At 50.3% G+C, this 25,276-nt stretch overlaps 1 protein-coding gene across 1 annotated transcript; it reads right to left on the reverse strand.

Annotated features, from left to right (window-relative positions):
• Positions 1-3,550: 3,550 nt before the first annotated feature.
• Positions 3,551-17,786, reverse strand: ITIH1 (inter-alpha-trypsin inhibitor heavy chain 1). The gene is made up of 22 exons (XM_061396706.1): positions 17,631-17,786; positions 17,373-17,393; positions 16,974-17,140; positions 16,430-16,534; positions 15,927-16,089; positions 15,272-15,385; positions 13,080-13,205; positions 12,879-12,995; positions 12,029-12,197; positions 11,814-11,939; positions 10,732-10,913; positions 10,284-10,469; positions 9,239-9,378; positions 8,317-8,471; positions 8,205-8,219; positions 7,747-7,767; positions 7,128-7,208; positions 6,904-7,017; positions 5,699-5,900; positions 4,657-4,829; positions 3,984-4,095; positions 3,551-3,828 (listed from the first exon to the last, which is right to left on the reverse strand). Exons 1-22 carry the CDS (start codon positions 17,730-17,732, stop codon positions 3,699-3,701), a joined length of 2,721 nt encoding a protein of 906 aa, XP_061252690.1. The 5' UTR covers positions 17,733-17,786; the 3' UTR covers positions 3,551-3,698.
• Positions 17,787-25,276: the final 7,490 nt, after the last annotated feature.

Consider the following 25,276-nt stretch of genomic DNA (forward strand, 5'->3'; position numbering starts at 1 on the left):
GCAAGAGTGAATGTTGACATTTTAGGAATCAACTAAAATGGACTGGAATGGGTGAATTTAACTCGGAAGACCATTAAAGCTACTACTGTGGGCAAGAATTCCTTAGAAGAAATGGAGTAGCTATCATAGTCAACAAGAGTCTGAAATGCAGTACTTGGATGAAATCTCAAAAATGAAATGACAAAATGATCTCTGTTCATTTCCAAGGCAAACCATTCAATATCACAGTAATCCAAGTCTATGGCCTGACTAATAATGCTGAAGAAGTTGAACTTGAATGGTTCTATGAAGACCTACAAGACCTTTTAGAACTGACACCCAAAAAAGATGTCCTTTTCATTATAGGAGACTGGAATGCAAAAGTAGGAAGTCAAGAAATACTTGGAGTAACAGGCAAATTTGGCCTTGGAATACGGAATGAAGCAGGGCAAAGACTAATAGAGTTTTACCAAGAGAACACACTGGTCTTCGCAAACACCCTCTTCCAACAACACAAGAGAAGACTCTACACATGGACATCACCAGATGGTCAACACCGAAATCAGATTGATTATATTCTTTGCAGCCAAAGATGGAGAAGCTCTATACAGTCAGCAAAAACAAGACCAGGAGCTGACTGTGGCTCAGACCACGAACTCCTTATTGCCAAATTCAGACTTAAATGGAAGAAATAGGGAAAATGACTAAATCATTCAGGTATGACCTAAATCAAATCCCTTATGATTATACACTGAAAATGAGAAATAGATTCAAGGGATTAGATCTGATAGAGTGCCTGAAGAACTATGGACAGAGGTTCGTGACATTGTACAGGAGGCAGTGATCAAGACCATCACCAAGAAAAAGAAATGCAAAAAGGCAAAATGGCTGTCTGGGGAGGCCTTACAAATAGCTGTGAAAAGAAGAGAAGCAAAAACCAAAGGAGAAAAGGAAAGATATACCTATTTGATTTCAGAATTCCAAAGAATAGCAAGGAGAGATAAGAAAGCTTTCCTCAGTGATCAATGCAAAGAAATAGAGGAAAACAACAGAATGGGAAAGACTAGAGATCTCTTCAAGAAAATTAGAGATACCAAGGGAACATTTCATGCAAAGATGGGCACAATAAAGGACAGAAATGGTATGGACCTAACAGAAGCAGAAGATATTAAGAAGAGGTGGCAGGAATACACAAAAGAACTATACAAAAAAGATCTTCATGACCCAGATAACCACGATGCTGTGATCACTGACCTAGAGCCAGACATCCTGGAATGTGAAGTCAAGTGGGCCTTAGGAAGCATCACTATGAACAAAGCTAGTGGAGGTGGTGGAATTCCAGTTGAGCTATTTCAAATCCTGAAAGATGATGCTGTGAAAGTGTTGTACTCAATATGCCAGCAAATTTGGATAACTCAGCAGGGGCCACAGGACTGGAAAAGGTCAGTTTTCATTCCAATCCCAAAGAAAGGCAATGCCAAAGAATGCTCAAACTACCGCACAATTGCACTCATCTCCACATGCTAGTAAATACTCAAAATTCTCCAAGCCAGGCTTCAACAGCATGTGAACCATGAATTTCCAGATGCTCAAACTGGTTTTAGAAAAGGCAGAGGAACCAGAGATCAAATTGCCAACATCTGCTGGATCGTCAAAAAAGCAAGAGAATACCAGAAAAACATCTATTTCTGCTTTATTGACTATGCCAAAGTCTTTGACTGTGTGGATCACAACAAACTATGGAAAATTCTTTAAGAGATGGAAATAGCAGACCACCTTACCTGCCTCCTGAGAAATCTGTATGCAGGCCAGGAAGCAACAGTTAGAACTGGACATGGAACAACAGACTGGTTCCAAATAGGAAAAGGAGTACATCAAGGCTGTATATTTTCACCCTGCTTATTTAACTTATATGCAGGGTACATCATGAGAGTATATCATGCTTCCTTCAGTCCAGCATGAAGCACAAGCTGGAATCAAAATTGCCGGGAGAAATATCAATAACCTCAGATATGCAGATAACACCACCCTTATGGCAGAAAGCAAAGAACTAAAGAGCCTCTTTAGTGATGAAAGTGAAAAGATGAAAATGAAAGAGGAGAGTGAAAAAGTTGGCTCAAAACTCACATTCAGAAAAGTAAGATAATGGCATCTGGTCCCATCACTTCATGGCAAATAGATGGGGGAACAATGGAAACAATGACAGACTTTATTTTGGGGGGCTCCAAAATCATTACAGATGGTGACTGCAGCCATGAAAATAAAAGACACTTGGTGTTTGGAAGGAAAGTTATGACCAACCTAGACAGCATATTAAAAAGCAGAGACATTACTTTGCCAACAAAGGTCTGTCTAGTCAAAGCTGTTTTTTCCAGTAGTCATGTATGGATGTGAGAATTGGACTATAAAGCTGAGTGCCAAAGAATTGATGCTTTTGAACTGTGGTGTTGGAGAAGACTCTTGAGAGTCCCTTGGAGAGCAAGGAGATCCAGCCAGTCCATCCTAAGGAGATCAGTCCTGAGTGTTCATTGGAAGGACTGATGCTGAAGCTGAAACTCCTACGCTTCGGCCACCTGATGCAAAGAACTGATTCATTTGAAAAGACCCTGATGCTGGGAAAGATTGAAAGCGGGAGGAGAAGGGAATGACAGAGGATGAGATTGTTGGATGGCATCACCGACTCAATGGACATGAGTTTGAGTAAGCTCCGGGAGTTGGTGATGGACAGGAAGGCCTGGCGTGCTGCAGTCCATTCGGTCACAAAGAGTCGGACACAACTGAGCGACTGAACTGAACTGAACTCAGAAAGATCTAGAACAAACTTTGGCCATCAGCCGCCAGAAAATTTACATGGAGTGGTTAAGCACATAGATGCTGATGCCAGATAGAATCAGTTCAAATCCCAGTTCCACCACTTAAACCATGAGGGATTTGTGACAAGTTACCTAACCTCGGATATAAACAGTCATGACAAAAGTGTCCCCTAGGGCTGTTGGGAGCATGGAAGTGAAAGTATGTCAGTCAGTCGTGTCCAACTCTTAGCAACCCCCTGGAGTGCAGCCCGCCAGGCTCCTCTGTCCATGAGATTCTCCAGGCAAGAATACCAGAGTGAGTTGCCCTTCCCTTCTCCAGGGGATCTTCTCAACCCAAGGATTGAACCCAAGGTCTCCCGCTTTGCAGGGAAATTCTTTACCGTCTCAGTCACCAGGGAAGCCCTAGCGCTGTTGGGAGTATGTATATATTCAGTTAATTCAGCAAAGGCACTGAAAACAGCACGTGACTGCAGGAAGCACTGGGGCAGCTTTGGCCATTGTGGGTCATTCCTATACAATCCACCAGCGTGTCCTTTGGTCTCTGGACCAATAGGGGAAGCCATGTGCATGGGACACTCGGGCATTCAGAGGGCACAGGGCCAGACGGCTACAGAGAATGGGGGTGGGGGTGGAGGCAGAGTTGGTGCAGGCTCCCTCCCGGCCTCCAGGTCTGCTGTGACTCCTGAGCCCTTCTGAGGAGCAACATCTTGGGTTGCCTCCTTGCCATCCCGTGTTCCCCAAAAGCAGCCAGGCTGAGCTAGACATAGCTTCTCTTTAATGGAAATCATGAGTGCTTTGACATAGGAGACCAGCTTGAACGGGAAGGTGTGGCCAGTGCAGCAGGTCAGGATGCTACCCTGCCCCTCTGCCGTGGTCCCAAGGGAGGATGGGTGTGCCAGCTGGAGCTCAGAAGATGTCAGGGACGATATAGTCAGTGTGGATGCCGTCAATCAGCCCATCCCCATTGTTGTGAATGAACCAGCAGGTCACCTCAGCCCCATGTCGGGGGTCCTTCCTGTAGTCTTTTTGCAAGCCCCTGAGGAGAAATATGCCAGCTGGGGTCACCTTTTGGATCCAGCAGGGCTGTACCTCCCCAGGACGCCCACCCGACCCATGTGACACCTAGAAGAAGACCTGGACCAATGATGGAGAAGGCCAAGGGCAGAGATGCTGGGAGAAAAGTCCACCCACCTGGTGACCGTCAGGCGGCGGTTCTTCACCACCATTGTGGCATCTGTTTTTGTGGGGTCAGAGCCTGGGTGGAGGTCGGACACTTTATAATCAAAGGGGTGGAAGAATTGTCCTGGAAAGGCATGCACAAGACCGTGGTTACCATCGGGGGCCTTGCTGCCCTGTGCTCACCAGGTGCTCCCTGGAGGTTTAGAGTTATGGCACTATTTTTTCCCAAGGGCTTGACTGTTTCTGATAAATTTTAACATCCAAAGCCACCTCTAGTTCACTTACTATAAAGAAGCAGATATGTTGCTTCTATAGGAATTCCAAAGGAATATGGCTGGGAAGAGGGGAGGGAGGGGTAGAGAGCAGGGTCTGCAGGAAGGCCACAAAGAGAAGCAGTGTGGCCATGACCCATCCCACCCAGGAGGTGTCTGGGAGTCCACTGGACCTTTCTCTTTTCTAATTGGACCTCTCCTTACACGCTCTCAGGCTCACTTAAGCTTTAGTTTCACTGTGTTTGATTACAGCCTCTTTGAGGGACAAGCTGTCACCAGGACCCTCTTTGGAGCTCTGAGCCTTGGAGGCCACGTTGGAGGTGCACCTGTCCTGGTGCCTCGCAAAGCTGACCCATGGTGAGTCCTAACACGCCACCCCCCACAGCTCTGCCAGCCTGGCCAGCCGGACATACCCAGCAGCCCGTGTGTCCGTGCTGACATCCGGTGACTATCCAGCACATAGAAGCCCAGGAAGTCCTGGCGGACAGCACTCCCCCTCCACACCCGGTGCAGGACGACCTCGAAGGTGCCCCCGTCCTCCACAGACACCACCAGGTTCCTCTTCCTGTTGATGGTCACCAGCACCCTGTGGGGCCGGGTGCCATGAGGGTGGATGCAGCTTCACTGCACCCCTCCGTTCAGCTGCTCTTGTCCTTGGGACCCAGCTCTTATGACCCCCTCTCCTCTGAGATGGTTGAGTATTTCTTGCTCCACACTTCTTCCCACATGTTGCTGCTGGGTATATTCTGTACAGGCCCTGTGCTAAGCCCTCCATTGAAACTATATCATTCAATTCCCCCTTTGATCCTGTGAGGACCACAGCTCAAAGAGGTTAAGAAGTTGCTCGAGTTCACATAGCTGGTGAGTGACAGAGCCAGGACTTCTACTCCAGCCTGTCAAGTATGAGTCTGTGTTCTTTGACTCATCATATGATCCACTATACTGGACCCTGCCCACCTCTCCCTATAGCTCCACTGACCAGCACTGGGCTCTGATGCTCGGCAGTGTTTACAGATAAATGAGTGAAGGAAAGAACAAACACTAAACAAGTCATACTAAGACAGCGCTGAAAGACAATCCTAGAGAACACAAGTTCAGCAGAGGAAGAGACCAGGATGGGTTCAGGGAAGAGGTGGCCCTTGCGCTGGGCCTGGGAGGATGAATTGCTTGGTTTGGTGGAGACAGGACTGTGGGGCAAGGGTGCCACAGGAGCTCAGGCAGCCAGGCCCAGAGACACGCATCCCGGAACCAAAGGAAATTGGGAGTGAGGGGTCGGGAATGGTTCACAGGGCCCAGCATGTCTGCACGGAGGCCTTATGACCTCACTCACAGACAGAGCTCAGGGAATGAGGGTCCACAGGCTCGGGGGGTGGGGCTGGCTCTGGGGCTTCATGCCTTGGTCCTCACCACACTCACCCCTGCCTCCCTTCCCAGGCCCCCGCCTAAGCTGGTTACTCATTTTGCCGCAGGAAGGCCTGGTCCCTCCAGGAGAACACGGGCCCGCCAGACCCAGGGTTCAGCGTAATGTTCTGAGGAGTCACTTCCAGCTGGAAGTCAGTTGCGGGGTTTGCGATCCCCAGACGCCCGAAGTACGTGCCCTCATGCTTCCCAGGGCTCCCAGCCTCGTTGCCGATGAGCTGCCCGTTCACTGAGAAGCCTGCAGTAGGGTGAAGGGTCATCAGGTCGGGGGCCAGCTCTCACCAGAACCCTGCCAGCCAGTCTTTGCTCCTGCCCTCCCTCTTTGGTCACTGAGAGCCTCAGCACCCAAGGACGTAGGCTTTCAGGACAGGTGCAGGCCACACACAGCACCACCTGCCTCCCTTCCCACCACCCTCTCTGAGATTCGAATGCTCCGTTCTGCGCTCTGAAGGAGGTCTCGCCTCCCCAGGACAGGCCTTGGAGCTGCTTATTCTCCATGACGCAGGGCAGGTGCTGTAGGTGAGTCTTAGGGCCTCTCCACAGAGGCCTCCTCTGAACTGGGCAGCAAGCAGCCCCCTCCCCATTGTCACTGTCCCAAAACTATCCTTGTCTCATGCTCTGAAATGGTCACCTAAGAATCTGTTCACCTGTTTATCTCCCTTCCCTAAACTCCATGAGAGCAGGGACTCTGTCCGGGTTTCCATTGTGTCCCCAGCCCTTTGGATGTGCTCAACAAACATGTGCAGATGACCTGAATGGACTGGGAGGGTGGGAGAAGCGTCCAAGATATGGAGAGGGCATTGTTCTCATCACTGGAGCCCGGGGGCAGCGGGGAGGTTGACTCCAAGATCCCTGCAGCCATGCAGGGCCAAGGGAGGGGTATGCAGCAGGGTCACAGGATAATTTACAGGACTCGGTACAAAATGAAAACAAGGGGCCCCTCCTTCAAAAATTAAGAATTTCAGGATGCAACTGCAGAGCATTAAATCAAGCATGGGGCCCTTCCCATGCACGGTTCCGTGCACCTGCACAGGTCGCATGCCCACAAAGCTGGCCCTGTGTAGCGCCCAGGCAGGTGGGTGGGGTGTGACGGCGGCAGGCTGAGCCCAGCCAGGTGGCGGGTACACTGGGTGTGGGCAGTGGGGGCCACAACCACTGTCCTTCCTGGTTATGGCTGAACGCTGAGGGCAGAGGAGCCTGGGCCCCACCCTCTCTGGCAGGGGGTGTGATGTCACCAGTACCTGTGTCAGGATCCTGCACCAGGCTCAGGACCACACCAGGCTCCTCGTTGATGTTGAAGCACAGCGTGTCCTCTTTCTGGGGCACGTGGATGAGGAAGTGCGGGTCAGTATCCACTGAGGGCACAGCATGGAGTCTGTTAGACTGAGCGTTAGGCAGATGGGGCCAGCTGGGAACAAGGGTTCAGCCAGGCAGGAATGTCCCTCAGACCCTCCCAAGGACTCACCGCCAGTCACTTGGTCTGGCAACTTCTTGATGTCGAGGCTGGAGTGCGTTGGAGCAGGCTGGGAGGCCTGTAGCATGAAGGCTGAGCAGCAAGAGTGAACGGCCTTTAGAAGGGAGGTGGCCAGGCTTTCCCTGCAGCTGGTGGCTCCTTCTCTGGGGCCCCTCCCACCCAGGCAGGCTGGCCCGAGGCCGCGGGTGCACGAGTGGACATGGAGACTTTGACATCTCTCGGGATGTGGGAATGGAAGTTTGGCCCAGAGCAATGGCCTGGCCTGGAGAAGAAAATGGCCTGGAAATCCCATTGACAGAGGAACCCAGTGGGCTATAGTCCCTGGGGTTGCAAGAGTCAGACATGACTGAGCAACTAAATCACCACTACCAGTGTCCTGGCCCCAGCTCGGTCTCCTTCATGAGGACCTGGTGGGCTGGTGGCTCTGGGGTTGGGAGGCCAGGCCTGGGTCAGGGGGAGAGTTCTGAGGGCTCCCAGCGAGAGGGAGCGAGGAGCACTGGAGCAGAGAGAGACAGCCTTAGATGGGCAACACCCTGGGCTTTGCTCAGGACTGAGGGTGGTCCCGTGGAGCAGAGGTAAGACGTGCGTTGTCAGGGTGACGGCCACTTACTCTTTCTGGGTCCCACCATCTCTGTAGAGGACAAGGACAGAGGACAGCGTCACCCTCCCTGCTCCAAGGGCAACTGGGCCAAAACATCAGTCAGGCCTGGGCAGCCCTCTTCCTGGGGGTCCCAGCCCTCCTCCTGTGGGACTCAGCCCTCTCCTAGGGGTCCCAGCCCTTCTCCTGGGGGTCCCAGTCCTCCTTGCAAACGGATGCTCACACTAAGGGCCCCAAAGAAGGCCCGGGAGTGGAGGGGTTCAGGCTGTGTGAGGGCTCCCCAAACACTCAGGTAGCAACAGTTTGGTTACAACAAAGTGGGGAAGGGCATCTCAGGGAAGGAAGAGACCAAGAAAGGCTGGAGCCGGGCAGGTGTGGGGAGGGGATCTGTGTGTCTGGTGGCCAGAACTGCGCCACTTGCCCAGCCACCCAGAGCCCCTTGCAAAAGTCAACATGATTTAAAAACTCACCCAAGGGCAGAGAATCTAGAAAGGAGAGAAAGGAAAGAGAATTAACGCCCTGGAGGCTTTTGGTTCTCAGAAGCCTCCCCATGCCCACAGCCTCCCCTCAGCCAGCCCATACCGTCCAGGGGCTTATCAATGATGGGCTCCAGGCCGTCCTGGTCTGTCATGCCCCTGACGGTCATGGAGGTCAGTGGGGTCACGAACTGATAGGCCAATGACATCTGCAGGGCCTTTGCTGACACGTTGGCCTTCTCCTCGCCCTCCAACTTCATCCTGCGAGACAGACACTGGCTCCAGGCCTGCAGCTTGGACGACAGTAAACTTGCATTCCCTTGTCCTTTCCCTGCCGTTGTTCACTTGTTCAACAGGCATGGAATAAGCCCCTGCAGTGGCCCCACTCAGGGGCTGCCTTCAAGGACCTCATGATTTAAATGCCTTCCATAGAGAAATGGGTTTCCTTGGTGACTCAGATGGTAAAGAATCTGCCTGCAATACGGGAGACCTGGGTTCGATCCCTGGGTCGGGAAGATCCCGTGTTCTTGCCTGGAGAATTCCATGGACAGAGGAGCCTGGAGGGCTATAGTCCATGCGGTTGCAGAGTCGGACATGACTGAGTGACTAACAGTTTCATAGAGAAAACCTGGAGGTTTGGTAGAGCTGGGGGATGTGCCCCAGAATTCAACAGCTGTGACATTCTGGCAAGTGGTCTAACCTCTCTGAACCCCGGTGTGCTCGGTATGTTGTGAGGATGAACTGAGTGTGTCTGGACACAGTAGCCCCACGGGCAAGGGCAGCATCGCCCACAGAGCTAAGTAGGAGCAAACGGCAGGCCGCCCTGTGCCCCCCTGCAGGCCCCGCCCACACATTGACTGCCTGGTTGATATTAACTTAGAGAGCAAAGTCAGAGAACAGTAAATCTGACCTGCTCACACGCTTCAAGACTCAGAACCACCCCTTCTTAGTTCAAAGACCCAGGGGTTGTGGGGCGTGCTCTTGGGCGGTTGTGCCCCCATTCCCCTAGGCAGCCAGTGGGCTGGTACCGCTTGGCCAGCAGCTCCTGGATGGTCAGGTAGGCCCACAGGCGTTCAACGTGGTTCTCCAGCATGTGGCCCCGTTCTCGGAGCAGTTTCTTCATCTCTTCCTCGTCCACCAGGCAGGTTGTCATGAATTCTTGGCCCTCCTGAGAGAGGCGAGGGCGAGAGAGGCTGTGAACCTTTGTCAGCATTCCATCCCCCTTCTTTCCTAAGCCTGCACTTCTCATCCTCACCCATCCATTCCTTCCATAAAAGTTGCCAAGCACCCTCTGTGAGCCAAGTTGACCCAGGCCTCGGGGATCCCAGGGGAGGAGGATCAGGCTCTGCTCTCATAGAGTTACTGTCTCTGGGGGATGCCAGCAAACAGCCGGCCAGTCCACCAGGCAACTGTGTCCACCCCACCCCGCTCCTCCAGATGCCCATTCAACTTGCCGCAGCCCACAAGTGTGCCTTTTCTCCTCAGCTACTATATGGGGGCACCTCTTCCCAGGGGTTTGCCATGCACAGGATTATTTCATTTACTCCACACAACTCTCTAGTGCAGTTTTACCCTCATAGTACAGAAAGGCCTAGAGACCTGGACCCATTTGATCGATGTCACCCACCTGGAGCCAAGGTCTAGCTCAGCTTTCCTCACTGAAAGCCGGAGTCCTGAACCCTCAGCTACAACCAGACGGCTAGACTCCAGGTCTCCAGGACCCCCGAGCGTGCATGTGCACACGTGCACTGCACTGTGGTACAAAGCTGAATGTGTAGTAGGTGCTCAGGAAATAGTGTCACTTGAGAAGGAAGACGCTAGCCTCTCACTGCCTCATGCTTTGGGAGGAATGACATGGGGAATAACAGGTGGTCCAGTTGGCTGCAAGGATGACCACTTATCAAGGCCACTTGAGCCTGCCCTCAGGATGACTGCATTGGGAGAACGTTCAGCCCTGGGGGTGTGTGTGGCCTGGTGGGGTGAGGGCACTCCTCTGGGGAAAGAGAGGCTGCCAAGGGCACAGGGGTGGGGAGCTTCTGAGTGCCTCTCCACCCTTTGCAGCCCTCTATTTACCCCGTGAGCTCGCACGTCCGCCTTGAAGCTGCTCAGTTTGTGGTCAGCAATGCGCCCCGCCACCATGATTTCCGAGCCTTCGTAGTACTGTTTATGGCGGTGCTGGGTCAGGTCTGAGACGGCTTCCCAGGGGTACAGCAACTCCACATCCCTCAGGAGGGGGTTGGCTACCTGCTCATAGAAACCCTGCAGGAATGGGGGGGGGGTGCAGCCTCAGAGCTGGTGGGTCACCCTAGGCATCCAACAGGAAACCCCCTCACAAAGTGGTATGTCAGGATCGCTGCCTTATAGAAGGAATTGCAGGCTCAGGGGTTAAGGAACTGGCTCAAGGTCCCACAGCTAAGTTGAACTCTACACCAGAGCTTTATCTGCTCTGGGCTGGTGGGTACATGGCTGCCAAGGCTCTGATCCCCATGGCGTGACTTTGAGGGGCTGTGGGAGAGGAGACCTGCAGCTGCTGGGTAGCATCGTGATCCTCGTAGATTCTCTGGACACGTCCGTTGTTCTCCAGGGACATGACCTCCAGGAAGTTCAAGTCCACATCATGGCCAAAGCCCAAGTTGTAGAGTGGGAACCTGCCCTTGATGCCATCTCGGACATTCTTGAGGATTTGGGTACGATCCATCACCCCTGCAGCCACACAGCCAGGTAGGGATGGGATGCATGTGGGGCATGAGGGCAACTTGGGGCACCCTCTGGGGGCCAAGCCTCCCATCTTAGACCATCTCCAGTCCCCACTAGCCTCTTGAGGCCACGCCTCTTGCTGTCTCCTCTGGGTGATGCAACAGCTGCTAACAGAGCTCCTAGAAGACTGCCCATTTCCATGGATCCATCATGAGCAAATCTGATCTTAAACCCTCCACGGCTCCTCCCATGGCCTGTGAGGGCCTGCTGACCTTTCCACTCTGTTTTACCTGCTTTATACATGCCTGCACTTCCTGCACAGACCTTGCTGGTGCACAAACCTTGTTTTGTTCAAGCTGCCCCTTCTGCCAGGGATGCCTTCCTGCTTCTCCTCTCCTCCTTCCAGATGGAGCTCAGGGCTCACCTTCCTCCAGGAGGCCTTCTGAGACTCTGCCTGGGTCAGGTGCCCCTTGTCTGTGGTCTTTTGGCCTCCTGGCACCCTGTTCTTTCAGAGCCCTTGACAGAGCATCTGTTCCTGGGTCTGCCTCCCCCAGTGGACCCTGGACTCCTTAAGGGCAAAGATGTTTCTTGTTCTCTTAGTGTCTCTTCTTGGTCCCTACTCCTGTGCTTGGTGAGGTACTGAAAACACAGTTCATTAAATTCAGCCTAGGAGTCCTGCCCCTCCTTCTGGGCCCCGTCCAGCCCTGTGTCATGGAGAAACACTCCCAGTTTCCCACCTCAGGACAGAGGAGCACCTTGGAGCTTCTGCAGACTTTATGGTCTGAACTCTGCTCTTAGACAAGTGCTCAGCTTTACCCTTAGCCTCTCTGCCCCCAGACGGCATCCCCAGTGCCTTCCATAATGAGCAGACCCAACACCTCCCAGGGTATCCCTGATGGCACTTACCTTCTGTGGGCTCGCCATCTGTCAACATGATGAGAATTGAGGCGTGGTTGCTGAGTTCTGGGAGACTTTGCTGAGCTTTGTTCAAGATCTCAATTCCCCTAAGCAGACCTCCATTTAGGTTTGTAGCTGCAAAAAAAGAGAAAGCAGATCAGTGTGTGCCTTCAATCTGAGGGGACAGAGGTGGCATCAAGGTGGCCCCAGACCCCTGCCCCTACCCCCGGCCAGGGAGAATTGCTGCACGAAGTTCCGAGCTGCCTCCAGGTTGGCAGGAGATGCCTGCACCAGCGAACCCTTCCATGACTGCACTGCAGACCCAAAGAGGACCAAGTCGAAGTAGTCCCCTGGCCGCATGTCCCCCAGGATTTTATGGAGCGCCTCCTTGGTCTGTAAGGATAGGACAGTCAGTGGAGGGACAGGGCCCCAGGATAGTGCCTTCTGTAATCTCCAGATGCCCAGTTAAAAGACCCACAGGGTTAGAGGCATGTGGCAGACAAACAGGAGGGGCAAGAAAGCTAGTGGTGACAGGAGAGGAGCCTCCTGCTGAGTGAGCCCTGGGGTGGCTGAGGGCGTGGAGAAGGCAAAGGGACCCAGTGGGAAAGGGAAATGACCAGGAGTTCAGGGGGGCAGGGTTACGACAGAGGACCCCTGGAGGCTGGGTTTCTAAAACCCTGCTTGTCCACCAATGGTTTCACTGTGCCATGGACAGGGCACAGATCATGCGTGTGGAGGGGAGGCTGCTGCCAGCTGCAAGCCATCTCTGGACCCCTGTAATCATCCCCACATGCCTAGAACACAGGTCTCATCTTCCAAGCCCTCCCCCACTGGTAAACGTCATGACTCTGTGGGCCCTGTCACCTTGCTCCTATGCTTGCCATCGAGAAGTGAGTGTACTTGCTCATGGCTGCACAGTGAGAAGTGGCCCTGACCACTGGGATTTCCTGTTAGATTACCCTGCCTCTGGCCAGGGACAGAAGTCCCAAACCCAGGCTCTGCGGGCAAAACTAGTTCGGGGTGGGCGATGGGGTTGAAGAAGCTCCCACTGGGCTGTTCAGAGCCACCATTTACCTGCTTCAGTTTCTGGCCTTCCATGGAGGAGCTGATGTCAATCACAAAAACCACATTCTTGTTCAGTTTTTTTAGGTTTTGGGGAGCAAAGAAGTGGGCAAAGTAGTTATTGGCGACCTGAAACACAAACGGGTGAGTGAGGCCGCTCTCAAAAGGACCCCTGTCTGCCCCGTAAGTCTCAGGCTAGAAGTTCAGACTCACCAGGAGGTCACAGGCATCATCCCGATTGACATCGTAAGTCACCTTGAAGTCCCCATTCAGCAAGGTTGTAGAGCACGTGGGGCAGGTTTGCTGCTGGCTCACTGTGGGGCGGAAAAGCACATGACCCTGGAACAAGCGAGAGTGTGAGGCATTACTGGTTTGCAAGGACAACATAAGATGTGTGCATGTGTGTGTGTGTCGTATATAGCCATAGGAATGAGTCTCATGAGACCCTCACCCTGCTGCTGAGAGTGCACGCCTGTGCAAAGTAGGAGAGAAGACCTGTTTCTTTGCTCACATGCTTCTGAATCATTGGAATTGTCTACAATAAGTATCGCCATTTCGGGTACACAATGAAAAACAAAATAACAGCAGCATGTTGGAAATTCCCTGGCAATCCAGTGGTCAGGACTCTGAGCTTTCATTGCTGGGGGCCCAGGTTCAATCCCTGGTTGGGGAGCTAAGATCCCGCAAGCCACATGGTGTGGCCAAAAATGTAAATAATACCAGGATGAGAGACACTTGGCATCTCATACTGTTCAGTGAAAAAAGAACACTGTGCTGGAAAATGGAACCTGCCTGGATAGACAAGGAGAAGGAAGGGCCCAGAGTGGGAGCTTCAGCCTGGTTGAACTTGGTGCTGGTGCTCAGGGAAATTGGGGGTGGTTTGCTGGAAAACTCAGCAGTGGCCACAGGACTGGAAAAGGTCAGTTTTCATTCCAATCCCAAAGAAAGGCAATGCCAAAGAATGCTCAAACTACCGCACAATTGCACTCATCTCACATGCTAGTAAATACTCAAAATTCTCCAAGCCAGGCTTCAGCAATATGTGAACCATGAACCTCCAGATGTTCAAGCTAGATTTAGAAAAGGCAGAGGAACTAGAGATCAAATTGCCAACATCTGCTGGATCATCGAAAAAGCAAGAAAGTTTCAGAAAAAAACATCTATTTCTGCTTTATTGACTATGCCAAAGCCTTTGACTGTGTGGATCACAGAAATCTCCTGCAGAAAATTCTGAAGGAGATGAGAATACCAGACCACCTGACGTGCCTCTTGAGAAACCTATATGCAGGTCAGGAAGCAACAGTTAGAACTGGACATGGAACAACAGACTGGTTCCAAATAAGAAAAGGAGTACATCAAGGCTGTATATTGTCACCCTGCTTATTTAACATCTATGCAGAGTACATCATGAGAAACACCGGGCTAGAGGAAGCACAAGCTGGAATCAAGATTGCCGGGAGAAATAACCTCAGATATGCAGATGACACCACCCTTATGGCAGAAAGTGAAGAAGAGCTAAAGAGCCTCTTGATGAAAGTGAAAGAGAAGAGTGAAAAAGTTGAGTAAGCTCCGGGAGTTGGTGATGGACAATGAGGCCTGGCGTGCTGTGGTTCATGGGGTCGCAAAGAGATGGACACGACTGAGTGACTGAACTGAACTGAACTGTCCTCAATACATTTCTGTACCTCCGTACTTTCCACATTTTTCTTAAGGACCCTTTCTTTTTACATTTTGTTTGTTGGTTATAAAAGTAAAATATGTTCATTAAAGATATTTGAAAAGAATTACTAGGAAGACAAAGACGATTCCCTTGGGCCCCTACTGAAAGCAAGCGTTTGCTAGCACTCCACCGTGTCGCATTTTGTTTCTAAGGAACCCCTCCAAAACTGTAGGAAACATTTCTTCTAAGTGAACTGTTACAGTCACTACCAAAGGTGGGGGGGGAATAAACGGTTTGCTCCTGGCTCTAGTTGAGGGCAAGTTAGGAAGCGGGGCACTAGCTGGGTATCACCCATCCATATGCCGCACTCCTCAGGAACCGGGGTAGGAGCAAGCAGGATGCTCCTGGAATTCTTGTAGATGGGTGGGAAGCGACAAGTGGTAAGTGACTGGGTAGACCAACATCCTTGCCAAACTTAATCATGTTTCCAAGAACACTGGGGCTTGGAATGCTGAGGTTTACACATGTGTCCTATATACCGTGAATGCTTTCCCAGGAGTATGAGATAAGCAAAGAGGAAACTGAGGCTTAAGCAAGCCAGCAACTCGCTGCAGACCAGGCAGACAGACCCTCCCCAGCCTTAGGCTTTTGAGAATCAGAAGTGCTGAGTTCTCTTCTCTCTCCCATATGGCAGCCTGGTTGAGCTAGGCTGAGAAGTCTCTGAGGGCTCCGCCATCTGACGCACCTTTTTCCCTGAGAAGGACTTCTTGATAAGTTGGGCAGCCAGTTCCTTGGGGAGGAAGGAGGCCTCGACATCCAGCTTCCTGATCCCCTGGGGCTCAAAGATGTCCACGTCGATCTGTGGCATTGAAACAACTCCTGCACCAAGGCTCGCATTTGGGAACCATCATCAAGTCTCAGCCAAGAGCCAGCGTGTATCCTGGCCCCCCCACCATATGCAGCGCCCACCCAGCTCTCAGCACAGGGCCTGGCATGTCACAGGCATTCCAAAAATATTGGCCAAATGAAGATGTGCATGTCTGTGCCCCTCAACTCAGCCACCACTTATGTGCCAGCCACAATGACAGCCCCTCAGGCTGTCTGGGAGTTTCCTACAAAATCCCTGAACATTCACTATCTCTCATGATCTTTGCAGCACTTCTGGGACACACAGAACCCCCATTTAACAGATGAGCAAGCTGAGGCTCAGAAGGAGAAGGCTGGAGGGTTCAGGGAGCCACAGAGAGCCACTGGAGCCCACCTGGAAGAGTTAGTACCCTCCCTGTGTGCCCAGGACTGCACACAGAGGGTGCTGAGCTTACATGTGCAGCCACAGTGAGGGAAAGGCAAGAGCCTGGCTCCTGAGACCTCACGCCTGCCTGTGGTCACCCGCGAGCTACCTCAAAATGCTGCACCAGCTGCTGGGGCTTGACTTTGATGACAATGTCGTACTGCATGAGCTTCCGCCTCAGCACCTCCTCATAGGTCAGCCGGAACGTGGCCTTGCTCCGTGGACCGACGATGATGTGGATGGAGAACTGCTCCATTGTTCTCCCTGAGGCCCTGGATGTGCCACCAGGGCCAAAACCAGACACGTCACATGGTAAGTGACGTGTGGGTCCTTGTCACTTAAAACATACTCCTCAGAATCAATTTCTCTTATTTTTAGTGCTTCCCCCAGCCTTCTTTGACCCTCACCCTGCCTTAGCTGACTGGCCAGAGTCAGGGCCCCCTTCTCCAGAGGTCTTGTCCAGCACACCTGTGCCAGCAGTGGGTTTGACCAGTTTACTCCCATCCCCTCATCTGGGGCTGCCCTCCACCCAAGACACCTTGCAGCCTTCAGATCCATGCTGGCAGGGGGTGGGTGGCACCAGAGATTGGGCCGGCAGGGCCCAGAGCTCACCTGACAAGTCCTGCATTCTCTCCTGAGATGGCTGCTTTCCGGTATTGCTTCCATGCAGTCACTTTGTCCTTTATGTCTCCGGTGAAGGCATTTTCATCTGCTGTGCTGCAGGGAGGAAGAAGCCATCAGGGCAGTGCCCCTCCCCCACCACATGGGGCCTTGAGTCGGGGGCACTCCCAGTTCGGGGTTGGGGGGGAATGGAGGCGGGGGGTAGCACTGAGGAGGTCCTGTCCAGGTGAGCACTTGGGGGAGGGCTTCCCCTGCCAGTCTCCCGCTGACCCCAGAGTAGCTCAGGGACCCTAGCACGGAGGTGGGCAGCCCCGGCCACAGGGTCCAGCAGTAAGCCTTGGGTGCTGGCCTGTGCTCCTGGGCCCTCGGCTGAAAACATTCTGTCAGAGGCTTTGGTTTGCTCTCCAAGATGGCAGCCCAGAGCAGGCCCTAAAGGGCTTTTCAGTCCCTCAGAGCTGGGTCTGGCCCTTGGCCCTTGGGTATGAGGGGAGCCCTGGCTGTGGGCTGGGCCTGGTGAACCAGGCAAGGCACGCACATGGCAAAGTCGCTGATGAAGGCCGTCTTGGGTATTTCCACGTTGAAGGACACTTCCTTGGCTGTGTCAGCGCTGTTGACCACTTGGCTGGTGATGATGTAGTGGGCGAAGCGAGAGGTGACTTTGCAGTTGACTTTCAAACTGCGGATGACCACACCATCGACAGCCTAAAGTGGGATGTGCAGGAGGTGGCCTAGGATGGGGGCCCCCCAGCACCCAGCTCTGACATGGGTGCTATTCTGTATGCCTGAAACAGTGCCATGGGAATTGAGGTGGCTAGAGAGCCCCTGTCTGTGGGAGTCAGGAGTCCCCCTGCCCAGGGGCATGCCCTGAAACCTGGGGGAAACTGGCGGTAATAATGGCCCCACCACAGACCCCTTTGCCGAGACCCACACTCACTGCATCCACAGCCATTCGCTTCTGTAAAACAAAACCAGGGCAAGTGTGAATGCAAGCACTCAGGGGACCAGGGCCTATCTGTTAAGGCATGGGAGTGGGATGTAGCCTGTGTCCTCAACACCCCAGCTTCATCTCCCCAGTGCTGCTAGGGGGTCCTCTCCCTTCAGAGGAAGTCGAGGTGGGTGGGGAAAGCCCCCATCCCTGGGCTCCCTTCCAGGCTCAGCTGCCTGGTTCTGGCCCAGGGGTATACCCACATACCTTGCCACCTTTGGGATTGCGTGTGGGTGAACCCTGAGCGGCCACGGCCTGCAGGGCGAGCAGGGACACCAGGCACACGCAGAGGAGCCCCCGCAGCCCCATCGTGCCGCGCGTGATCTCAAGACTCCTGCTGCCTTGTCACCTCACTCAGACCATGAGTAAATACAATGCTGGATAAACACAGATTAAACATTAGACAAGGTCAGGGCAAGTATTACAATTTGAGGGATCAAAAATTGACAGTGAAAGCTTTCTCTAGGGGGATTCCCAGCTGTGTAAACTCCTGGCCAGACTCAGACTGTGGCCCTCGGTTAGAACCGCACTCGGCCAGCGTGAACTGTGAATTTTAATCCCGGATCTGTGGCACAGGGGCAATACCAGTGATACGGTGGCAGGTGTCAAGAAGCCACAATTAAAAATGAATTTCTCTTCATTAGGTGTTCTTGTCAAAATTCTTTAATCATCAACAAACTTTTCAGACAGTCATATAGTCACCTGGGAGGCAGATATGATGATTTAGGAAGTGTCTGCCCACATCCTTGTTTCTGACGGCACCAACTCTAGCCATCCTGCCAGGGCCGTCTGGACAGTTCTGGGGATACGTAATGGGTGACGCGCCTTCTAGGGCGGTCAGCTTTGGGAAGAAGAGCAGAAGCAAACCTCATCGTTTCTCTGGGCAGGGATGCAGAGGAACCGGGAGCAGCGGAGACGAAGATGAATGCCACGCTTTCACGATGAAGGGTGGACTACGAGCCACCCTCTGCTCTCAGCCCTTTATGATCTGATTTCATCCTCAATGTGTCCCTGGGATGTTGGTCCCACAGCAAATGAAAGAGGAGGTGTTCAAACCCACATCTCTCAGATGCCAAAGCCGTAGCCTATGATGCAATGACAGAAATGCCCTCTGTGTTATTAGGAAGCAAGAAGAAGCAGTCAAATATCCCAGAGAGCCATCTTGTCCCTGCAGTCTCTTAAATTTTATGCACAAACCCTCCCTGTCCCCTACAAGCCCCAGCAGACTGGGCAGACACAACTCTGTTCAACCCCCTCCATGGCCCTGGTAGGGATGTACTGGCTGCCGTGACCCTGATGTGGTGAGGGAGCCCAGAAGCTTCTTTGATCTCTGTTTACTTGTCCTGGACTTTGTCTTATAGAGCAGCTTCTGGGAAAGGGTTTATTTTCCCTAGGCCAGAATGCCCTTCTCGCCTGTTTTTTGGCCTTTGTGGGAGGTGAGATGGATCAACATGAAACTGCACACTGGGGGTTATGTTGATTTCCTGCATGAATATCGACCATGCCCTGTGTTGGGTTGGGTACAGTGTCAGCACCAGGACACTATAACGATGAGACTCAAGTGCCTCACTGTGTTCAGTAAGGTGAAGTGAAAAGTGTTAGCCACTCAGCCCATCCAACTCTTGATGGCACCATGGACTGTAGCCCAGCAGGCTTCTCTGTCCATGGGATTCTCTAGGCAAGAATACTGGAGTGGGTACCCATTCCCTTCTCCAGGATATCTTCCCAACCCAGGGACTGAACCCGGGTCTCCTGCATTACAGGCAAATTGATACCCACAAATCCTCTGAGTTCTCTTTCTTGCCACTTCCAAGGGCTGTGGGTAAGTTCCTCTTGGTTCTGAGCTCCATTCTCTGTGTCAAGCTTCTAATTGAATTGGCTTTCCAGTCTGGGGCAGGTCAACCTCAGCTAGCATATGGTTCCACCCAGAACCCAAGCCTCTAGCTATTGGTTTTATCCACTGTTCTTCGTTTGATTGCAATTCCAGTCCACATTTCTTGGGGTCAGCTGGTTCAGTCCTTTCCCTACTCCCCAGTTCCACACTGGGAATTGCTGGCACTTCACACAAGGTCTTCACTTGGCTAGGTTACTGTTAGTTTCTACTAGTGTGCACATGAGGTCTAGACTGTAGCTACTAGGAATCTCAGTAGTCAAAGCCACAAAACTGGTGGAGCACTTAAAACCTATTAGAGAACACCCACCTAACTCTAGTGCTTAATCACTTCACTCGTGTCTAACTCTGCAACTCTATGGACTGTAGCCTGCCAGGCTCTTCTGTCCATGGGATCATCCAGGCAAGAATACTGGAGCGGGTGCCATTTCCCCAGGGGATCTTTCTGACCCAGGGATCAAACCTCTGTCTACTGGGTCTCCTGCATTGGCAAGCAAATTCTTTACCACTGAGAAGCCCCAGGGAAGCCTGAGGACAGCCCTCTAAGGTATTAATTTGGCTCTCAGTCAGTCAGTTTGGTCCCTCAGTCATGTCTAACTCTTTGTGACCCCATGGACTGCAGCATGCCAGGCCTCCCTGTCCATCACCAACTCCCGGAGCTTACTCAAATTCATGTCCATTGAGTCAGTGATGCCATTCAACCATCTCATCCTCTGTCATCCCCTTCTCCTCCTACCTTCAATCTTTCCCAGCATCAGGGTCTTTTCAAATCAGTCAGGTCTTCCCATCAGGTGGCCAAAGTATTGGAGTTTCAGCTTCAGCATCAGTCCTTCCAATGAATAATCAGGACTGATCTCCTTTAGGATTGACTAGTTGGATCTCCTTGAAGTCCAAGGGACTCTCAAGAATCTTCTCCATCACCACAGTTCAAAAGCATCAATTCTTCAGTGTTCAGCTTTCTTTATAGTCCAACTCTCACATCCATACATGACTACTGAAAAAAACATAACTTTGACTAGACAGACCTTTGTTGGCAAAGTAATGTCTGTGCTTTTTAATATGCTGTCTAGGTTGGTCATAACTTTTCCTCCAAGGAGCAAGTGTCTTTTAATTTCATGGCTGCAATCACCATCTGCAGTGACTTTGGAGGCCAGAAAAATTAAGTCTGTCACTGTTTCCACTGTTTCCCCATCTATTTGCTATGAAGTGATGGGACCAGATGCCATGATCTTCATTTTATGAATGTTGAGTTTTAAGCCAACTTTTTCACTCTTGTCTTTCACTTTCATCAAGAGGCTTTTTAGTTCTTCTTCACTTTCTGCCATAAGGGTGGTATCATCTGCATATCAGGTTATTGCTATTTCTCCCAGCAATCTTGATTCCAGCTTGTGCTTCATCCAGTCGAGCTCTAAGAGACCCAAAACAGCTAAAGCAATGGGATCAAGTTTCAAATAATTGAGTGCGCCACCTTCTGGCACAACTGCATATTTTATATCCAAGAACTCTGGATCTGGCAGTTGTAATTATCTACAAAAATGGTAAAATCTCACGAAGACAATCTGGACTTACAGTGGCTGATATGAGAAAGGTTCCAGTTAGACAAGAGCATTTATTTAAGAAGTGCATTTGAAAGCAAGGGTTCCCAAATCAAACAAACAGAATGGGATACCTATTTTAATTGGTATGCAGAAACCTCCAAAGGCCTTCAAGATTCCATAATACCTTCACTGAGAGACTCATGGCTAATGAAAAATTAAAGACACAGAGGCACCTAAAAGAAAAGGCTATATAGGATTGATGCAACTTTGACTGCTCGCCTCTGTCTTCCTTTACTTGGGTATTCATTCTATTAATTCTCTGTCTGATTTGTCTTTTCACTCTGAAGAGACTACAAGTCCGAAACAGAAGTCCACCAAGTTAGTGGCCTTACAGATGTCCTCATATCTACCCTCAAAGGAGGACCCCCGTGTGAGCCCCTCCCAGTCTTGGTGGGACTCCTGAGAGATTTTCTGGTAAAGCTATTTTATTTCCTTAAATAGCCTAGGGAAAATTAAAATTAATAGATAACCTTAAGAAATTCTGGTAGATACTGGAGACTGAAGGTGGGATCCTGGGAGAACTGGTAAATGCAGTGAACAGTGAGAATACTAACCAGATTCAGCTCTCCTGAATATCTCTCTGTAGAGTCCAGACAAGCCAGGCAGGGGAGCGGGGAAGGAGAGGCTTGATGTTGTACTTGCCTTTACTGTTTGTCCTGGCTGAAAATTAACAAGATTTATTTGAAAGGACTTTCCCCCACCCCCCGCCCCTAGTTAGCTCTTTGACCAGAAACTGGCCAAACTGGAAGTTAATATTCAGAGCCTGACAAGAATTTTTTTTGGGGGGTGGGGGTGGAGGGCTTCTCTAAGCTAAATGTACACAAAGGGAAAGAAAAAAACTGAGCAAGCAAAAAAATCTCCTGAAGCTTTTGTGGAAGGATTTACAGAAACATTTCAAAGACAGATAGCTGTAAGTCTAGAAATAGGGATCTTATTGATTTCTTTCTTAGTTGAAGATTTTCTCCCTGATACAAAGAAGCAAATTGAGAAAAATGTAGTTGTATGGAGAGGGGGTGTGGTGGGGGGTGTCAATCAATAATGTCATTTAAGTTACAACCCAATCCCCTGAGGAATTAAAAACAACTGTCCTTCAGATCAGATCAGTCGCTCAGTCGTGTCCGACTCTTTGCGACCCCATGAATCGCAGCACGCCAGGCCTCCCTGTCCATCACCAACTCCCAGAGTTCACCCAGACTCGCATCCATCGAGTCAGTGATGCCATCCAGCCGTCTCATCCTCTGTCGTCCCCTTCTCCTCTTGCCCCCAATCCCTCCCAGCATCAGAGTCTTTTCCAATGAGTCAACTCTTTGCATGAGGTGGCCAAAGTACAGGAGTTTCAGCTTTAGCATCATTCCTTCCAAAGAAATCCCAGGGCTGATCTCCTTCAGAATGAACTGGTTGGATCTCCTTGCAGTCCAAGGGACTCTCAAGAGCCTTCTCCAACACCACAGTTCAAAAGCATCAATTCTTCGGCGCTCAGCCTTCTTCACAGTCCAACTCTCACATCCATACATGACCACAGGAAAAACCATAGCCTTGACTAGACGGACCTTTGTTGACAAAGTAATGTCTCTGCTTTTGAATATGCTATCTAGGTTGGTCATAACTTTCCTTCCAAGGAGTAAGCGTCTTTTAATTTCATGGCTGCAGTCACCATCTGCAGTGATTTTGGAGCCCAGAAAAATAAAGTCTGACACTGTTTCCACTGTTTCCTCATCTATTTCCCATGAAGTGATAGGACCGGATGCCATGATCTTCGTTTTCTGAATGTTGAGCTTTAAGCCAACTTTTTCACTCTCCACTTTCACTTTCATCAAGAAGCTTTTTAGTTCCTCTTCACTTCCTGCCATAAGGGTGGTGTCATCTGCATATCTGAGGTTATTGATATTTCTCCTGGCAATCTTGATTCCAGCTTGTGTTTCTTCCAGTCCAGCGTTTCTCATGATGTACTCTGCATATAAGTTAAATAAACAGGGTGACAATATACAGCCTTGATGTACTCTTTTTCCTATTTGGAACCAGTCTGTTGTTGCATGTCCAGTTCTAACTGTTGCTTCCTGACTTGCATACAAATTTCTCAAGAGGCAGATCAGATGGTCTGGTATTCCCATCTCTTTCAGAATTTTCCACAGTTTATTGTGATCCACACAGTCAAAGGCTTTGGCATAGTCAATAAAGCAGAAATAGATGTTTTTCTGGAACTCTCTTGCTTTTTCCATGATCCAGCGGATGTTGGCAATTTTTGCAAAGCCAGAAATGCAGCTTCAGAAACAATTAAAATCCACCTGTCCTTTTTAACCAGTCCTCAAACCTGCCCTCAGTTCAGTTCAGTTCAGTCCCTCAGTCATGTCTGTCTCTTTGTGACACCATGGACTGCAGCATGCCAGGCCTCCCTGTCCATCACCAACTCCCGGAGTTTACTCAAACTCATGTCCATTGAGTCGGTGATGCCATCCAACCATCTCATCCTCTGTCATCCCCTTCTCCTCCTGCCTTCAATCTTTCCCAGCATCAGGGTCTTTTCAAATGAGTCAGGTCTTCCCATCAGGTGGCCAAAGTATTTGAGTTTCAGCTTCAGCATCATTCCCTCCAAAGAAATCCCAGGGCTGATCTCCTTCAGAATGGACTGGTTGGATCTCCTTGCAGTCCAAGGGACTCTCAAAAGTCTTCTCCAACACCACAGTTCAAAAGCATCAATTCTTCGGTGTTCAGCTTTCTTTATAGTCCAACTCTCACATCCGTACATGACTACTGGAAAAACCATAACATTGACTAGACGGACTTTTGTTGGCAAAGTAATGTCTGTGCTTTTTAATATGCTGTCTAGGTTGGTCATAACTTTTCTTCCAAGGAATAAGCGTCTTTTAATTGGTTCAGTCACCATCTGCAGTGATTTTGGAGCCCCCCCAAATAAAGTCTGTCACTGTTTCCACTGTTTCCCCATCTATTTGCCAGGAAGTGAGGGGACCAGATGCCATGATCTTAGTTTTCTGAATGTTGAGTTTTGAGCCAACTTTTTCACTCTTCTCTTTCACTTGCAGCAAGAGGCTCTTTAGTTCCTCTTCACTTTCTGCCATAAGGGTAGTGTCATCTGCATATCTGAGGTTATTGATATTTTTCTTGGCAGTCTTGATTCCAGCCTGTGCTTCATCCAGCCCAGCATTTCTCATGATGTACTCTGTATGTAAGTTAAACAAGTAGGGTGACAGTATACAGCCTTGATGTACTCCTTTCCCTATTTGGAACCAGTCTGTTGTTCCATGTCCAGTTCTAACTGTTGCTTCCTGACCTGCATACAGATTTCTCAGGAGGCAGGTCAGGTGGTCCGGTATTCCCATCTCTTGAAGAATTTCCAACAGTTTGTGGTGATCCACAAAGTCAAAGGCTTTGGCATAGTCAATAAAGCAGAAATATATGTTTTTCTGGAACTCTCTTGCTTTTTCGATTATCCAACAGATATTGGCAATTTGATCTCTAGTTCCTCTGCCTTTTCTAAATCTAGCTTGAACATCTGGAATTTCACGGTTCACATACTGTTGAAGCCTGGCTTGGAGAATTTTGAGCATTACTTTGCTAGCGTGTGAAATGAGTGCAATTGTGCAGTAGTTTGAGCATTCTTTGGCATTGCCTTTCTTTGGGATTGGAATGAAAACTGACCTTTTCCAGTCCTGTGGCCATTGCTGAGTTTTCCAAATTTGCTGGCGTATTGAGTGCAGGATTTTCACAGTATCATCTTTTAGGATTTGAAATGGCTCAACTGGAATTCCATCACCTCCACTAGCTTTGTTCGTAGTGATGCTTCCTAAGGCCCACTTGACTTCACATTCCAGGATATCTGGCTCTAGGTGAGTGATCATACCATCATGATTATCTGGGTCATGAAGATCTTTTTTGTATAGTTCTTCTGTGTATTCCTGCCACCTCTTCTTAATATCTTCTGCTTCTGTTAGGCCCATACCATTTCTGTCCTTTATTGAGCCCATCTTTGCATGAAATGTTCCCCTGGTATCTCTAATTTTCTTGAAGAGATCTCTAGTCTTTCCCATTCTATTGTTTTCCTCTGTTTCTTTGCACTGATCACTGAGGAAGGCTTTCTTATTTCTCCTTGCTATTCTTTGGAACTCTGCATTCAAATGGGTATATCTTTCCTTTTCTCCTTTGGCTTTCACTTCTCTTCTTTTCACAGCTATTTGTAAGGCCTTCTCAGACAGCCATTTTGCTTTTTTGCATTTCTTTTCCTTGGGGATGGTCTTGATCCCTGTTTCCTGTACAGTGTCACAAACCTGCCCTATTTTATCTCAAAAAGCTAAAAATTCTGCACCTAACAAACAAAAGTCTTTGGAAGAATTTGCATTTCCTCTGTG

This window comes from Bos javanicus, chromosome 22, assembly GCF_032452875.1.
Source record: "Bos javanicus breed banteng chromosome 22, ARS-OSU_banteng_1.0, whole genome shotgun sequence".
NCBI lineage: Eukaryota > Metazoa > Chordata > Mammalia > Artiodactyla > Bovidae > Bos > Bos javanicus.

Bases quoted from the DNA above. Each gene is read 5' to 3' on its own strand.
- ITIH1 (XM_061396706.1), bottom strand. From the start codon at position 17,732: ATGGGGCTGCGGGGGCTCCTCTGCGTGTGCCTGGTGTCCCTGCTCGCC. The intron at 16,535-16,973 runs GTGCGTGCCTTG...TCCTCCCTGCAG, and splicing joins TTCATCAGCGACTTTGCCAT to CACAGCAGATGAAAATGCCT. The intron at 12,198-12,878 runs GTAAATGGTGGC...CTATCCTTACAG, and splicing joins AAGGCCAGAAACTGAAGCAG to ACCAAGGAGGCGCTCCATAA.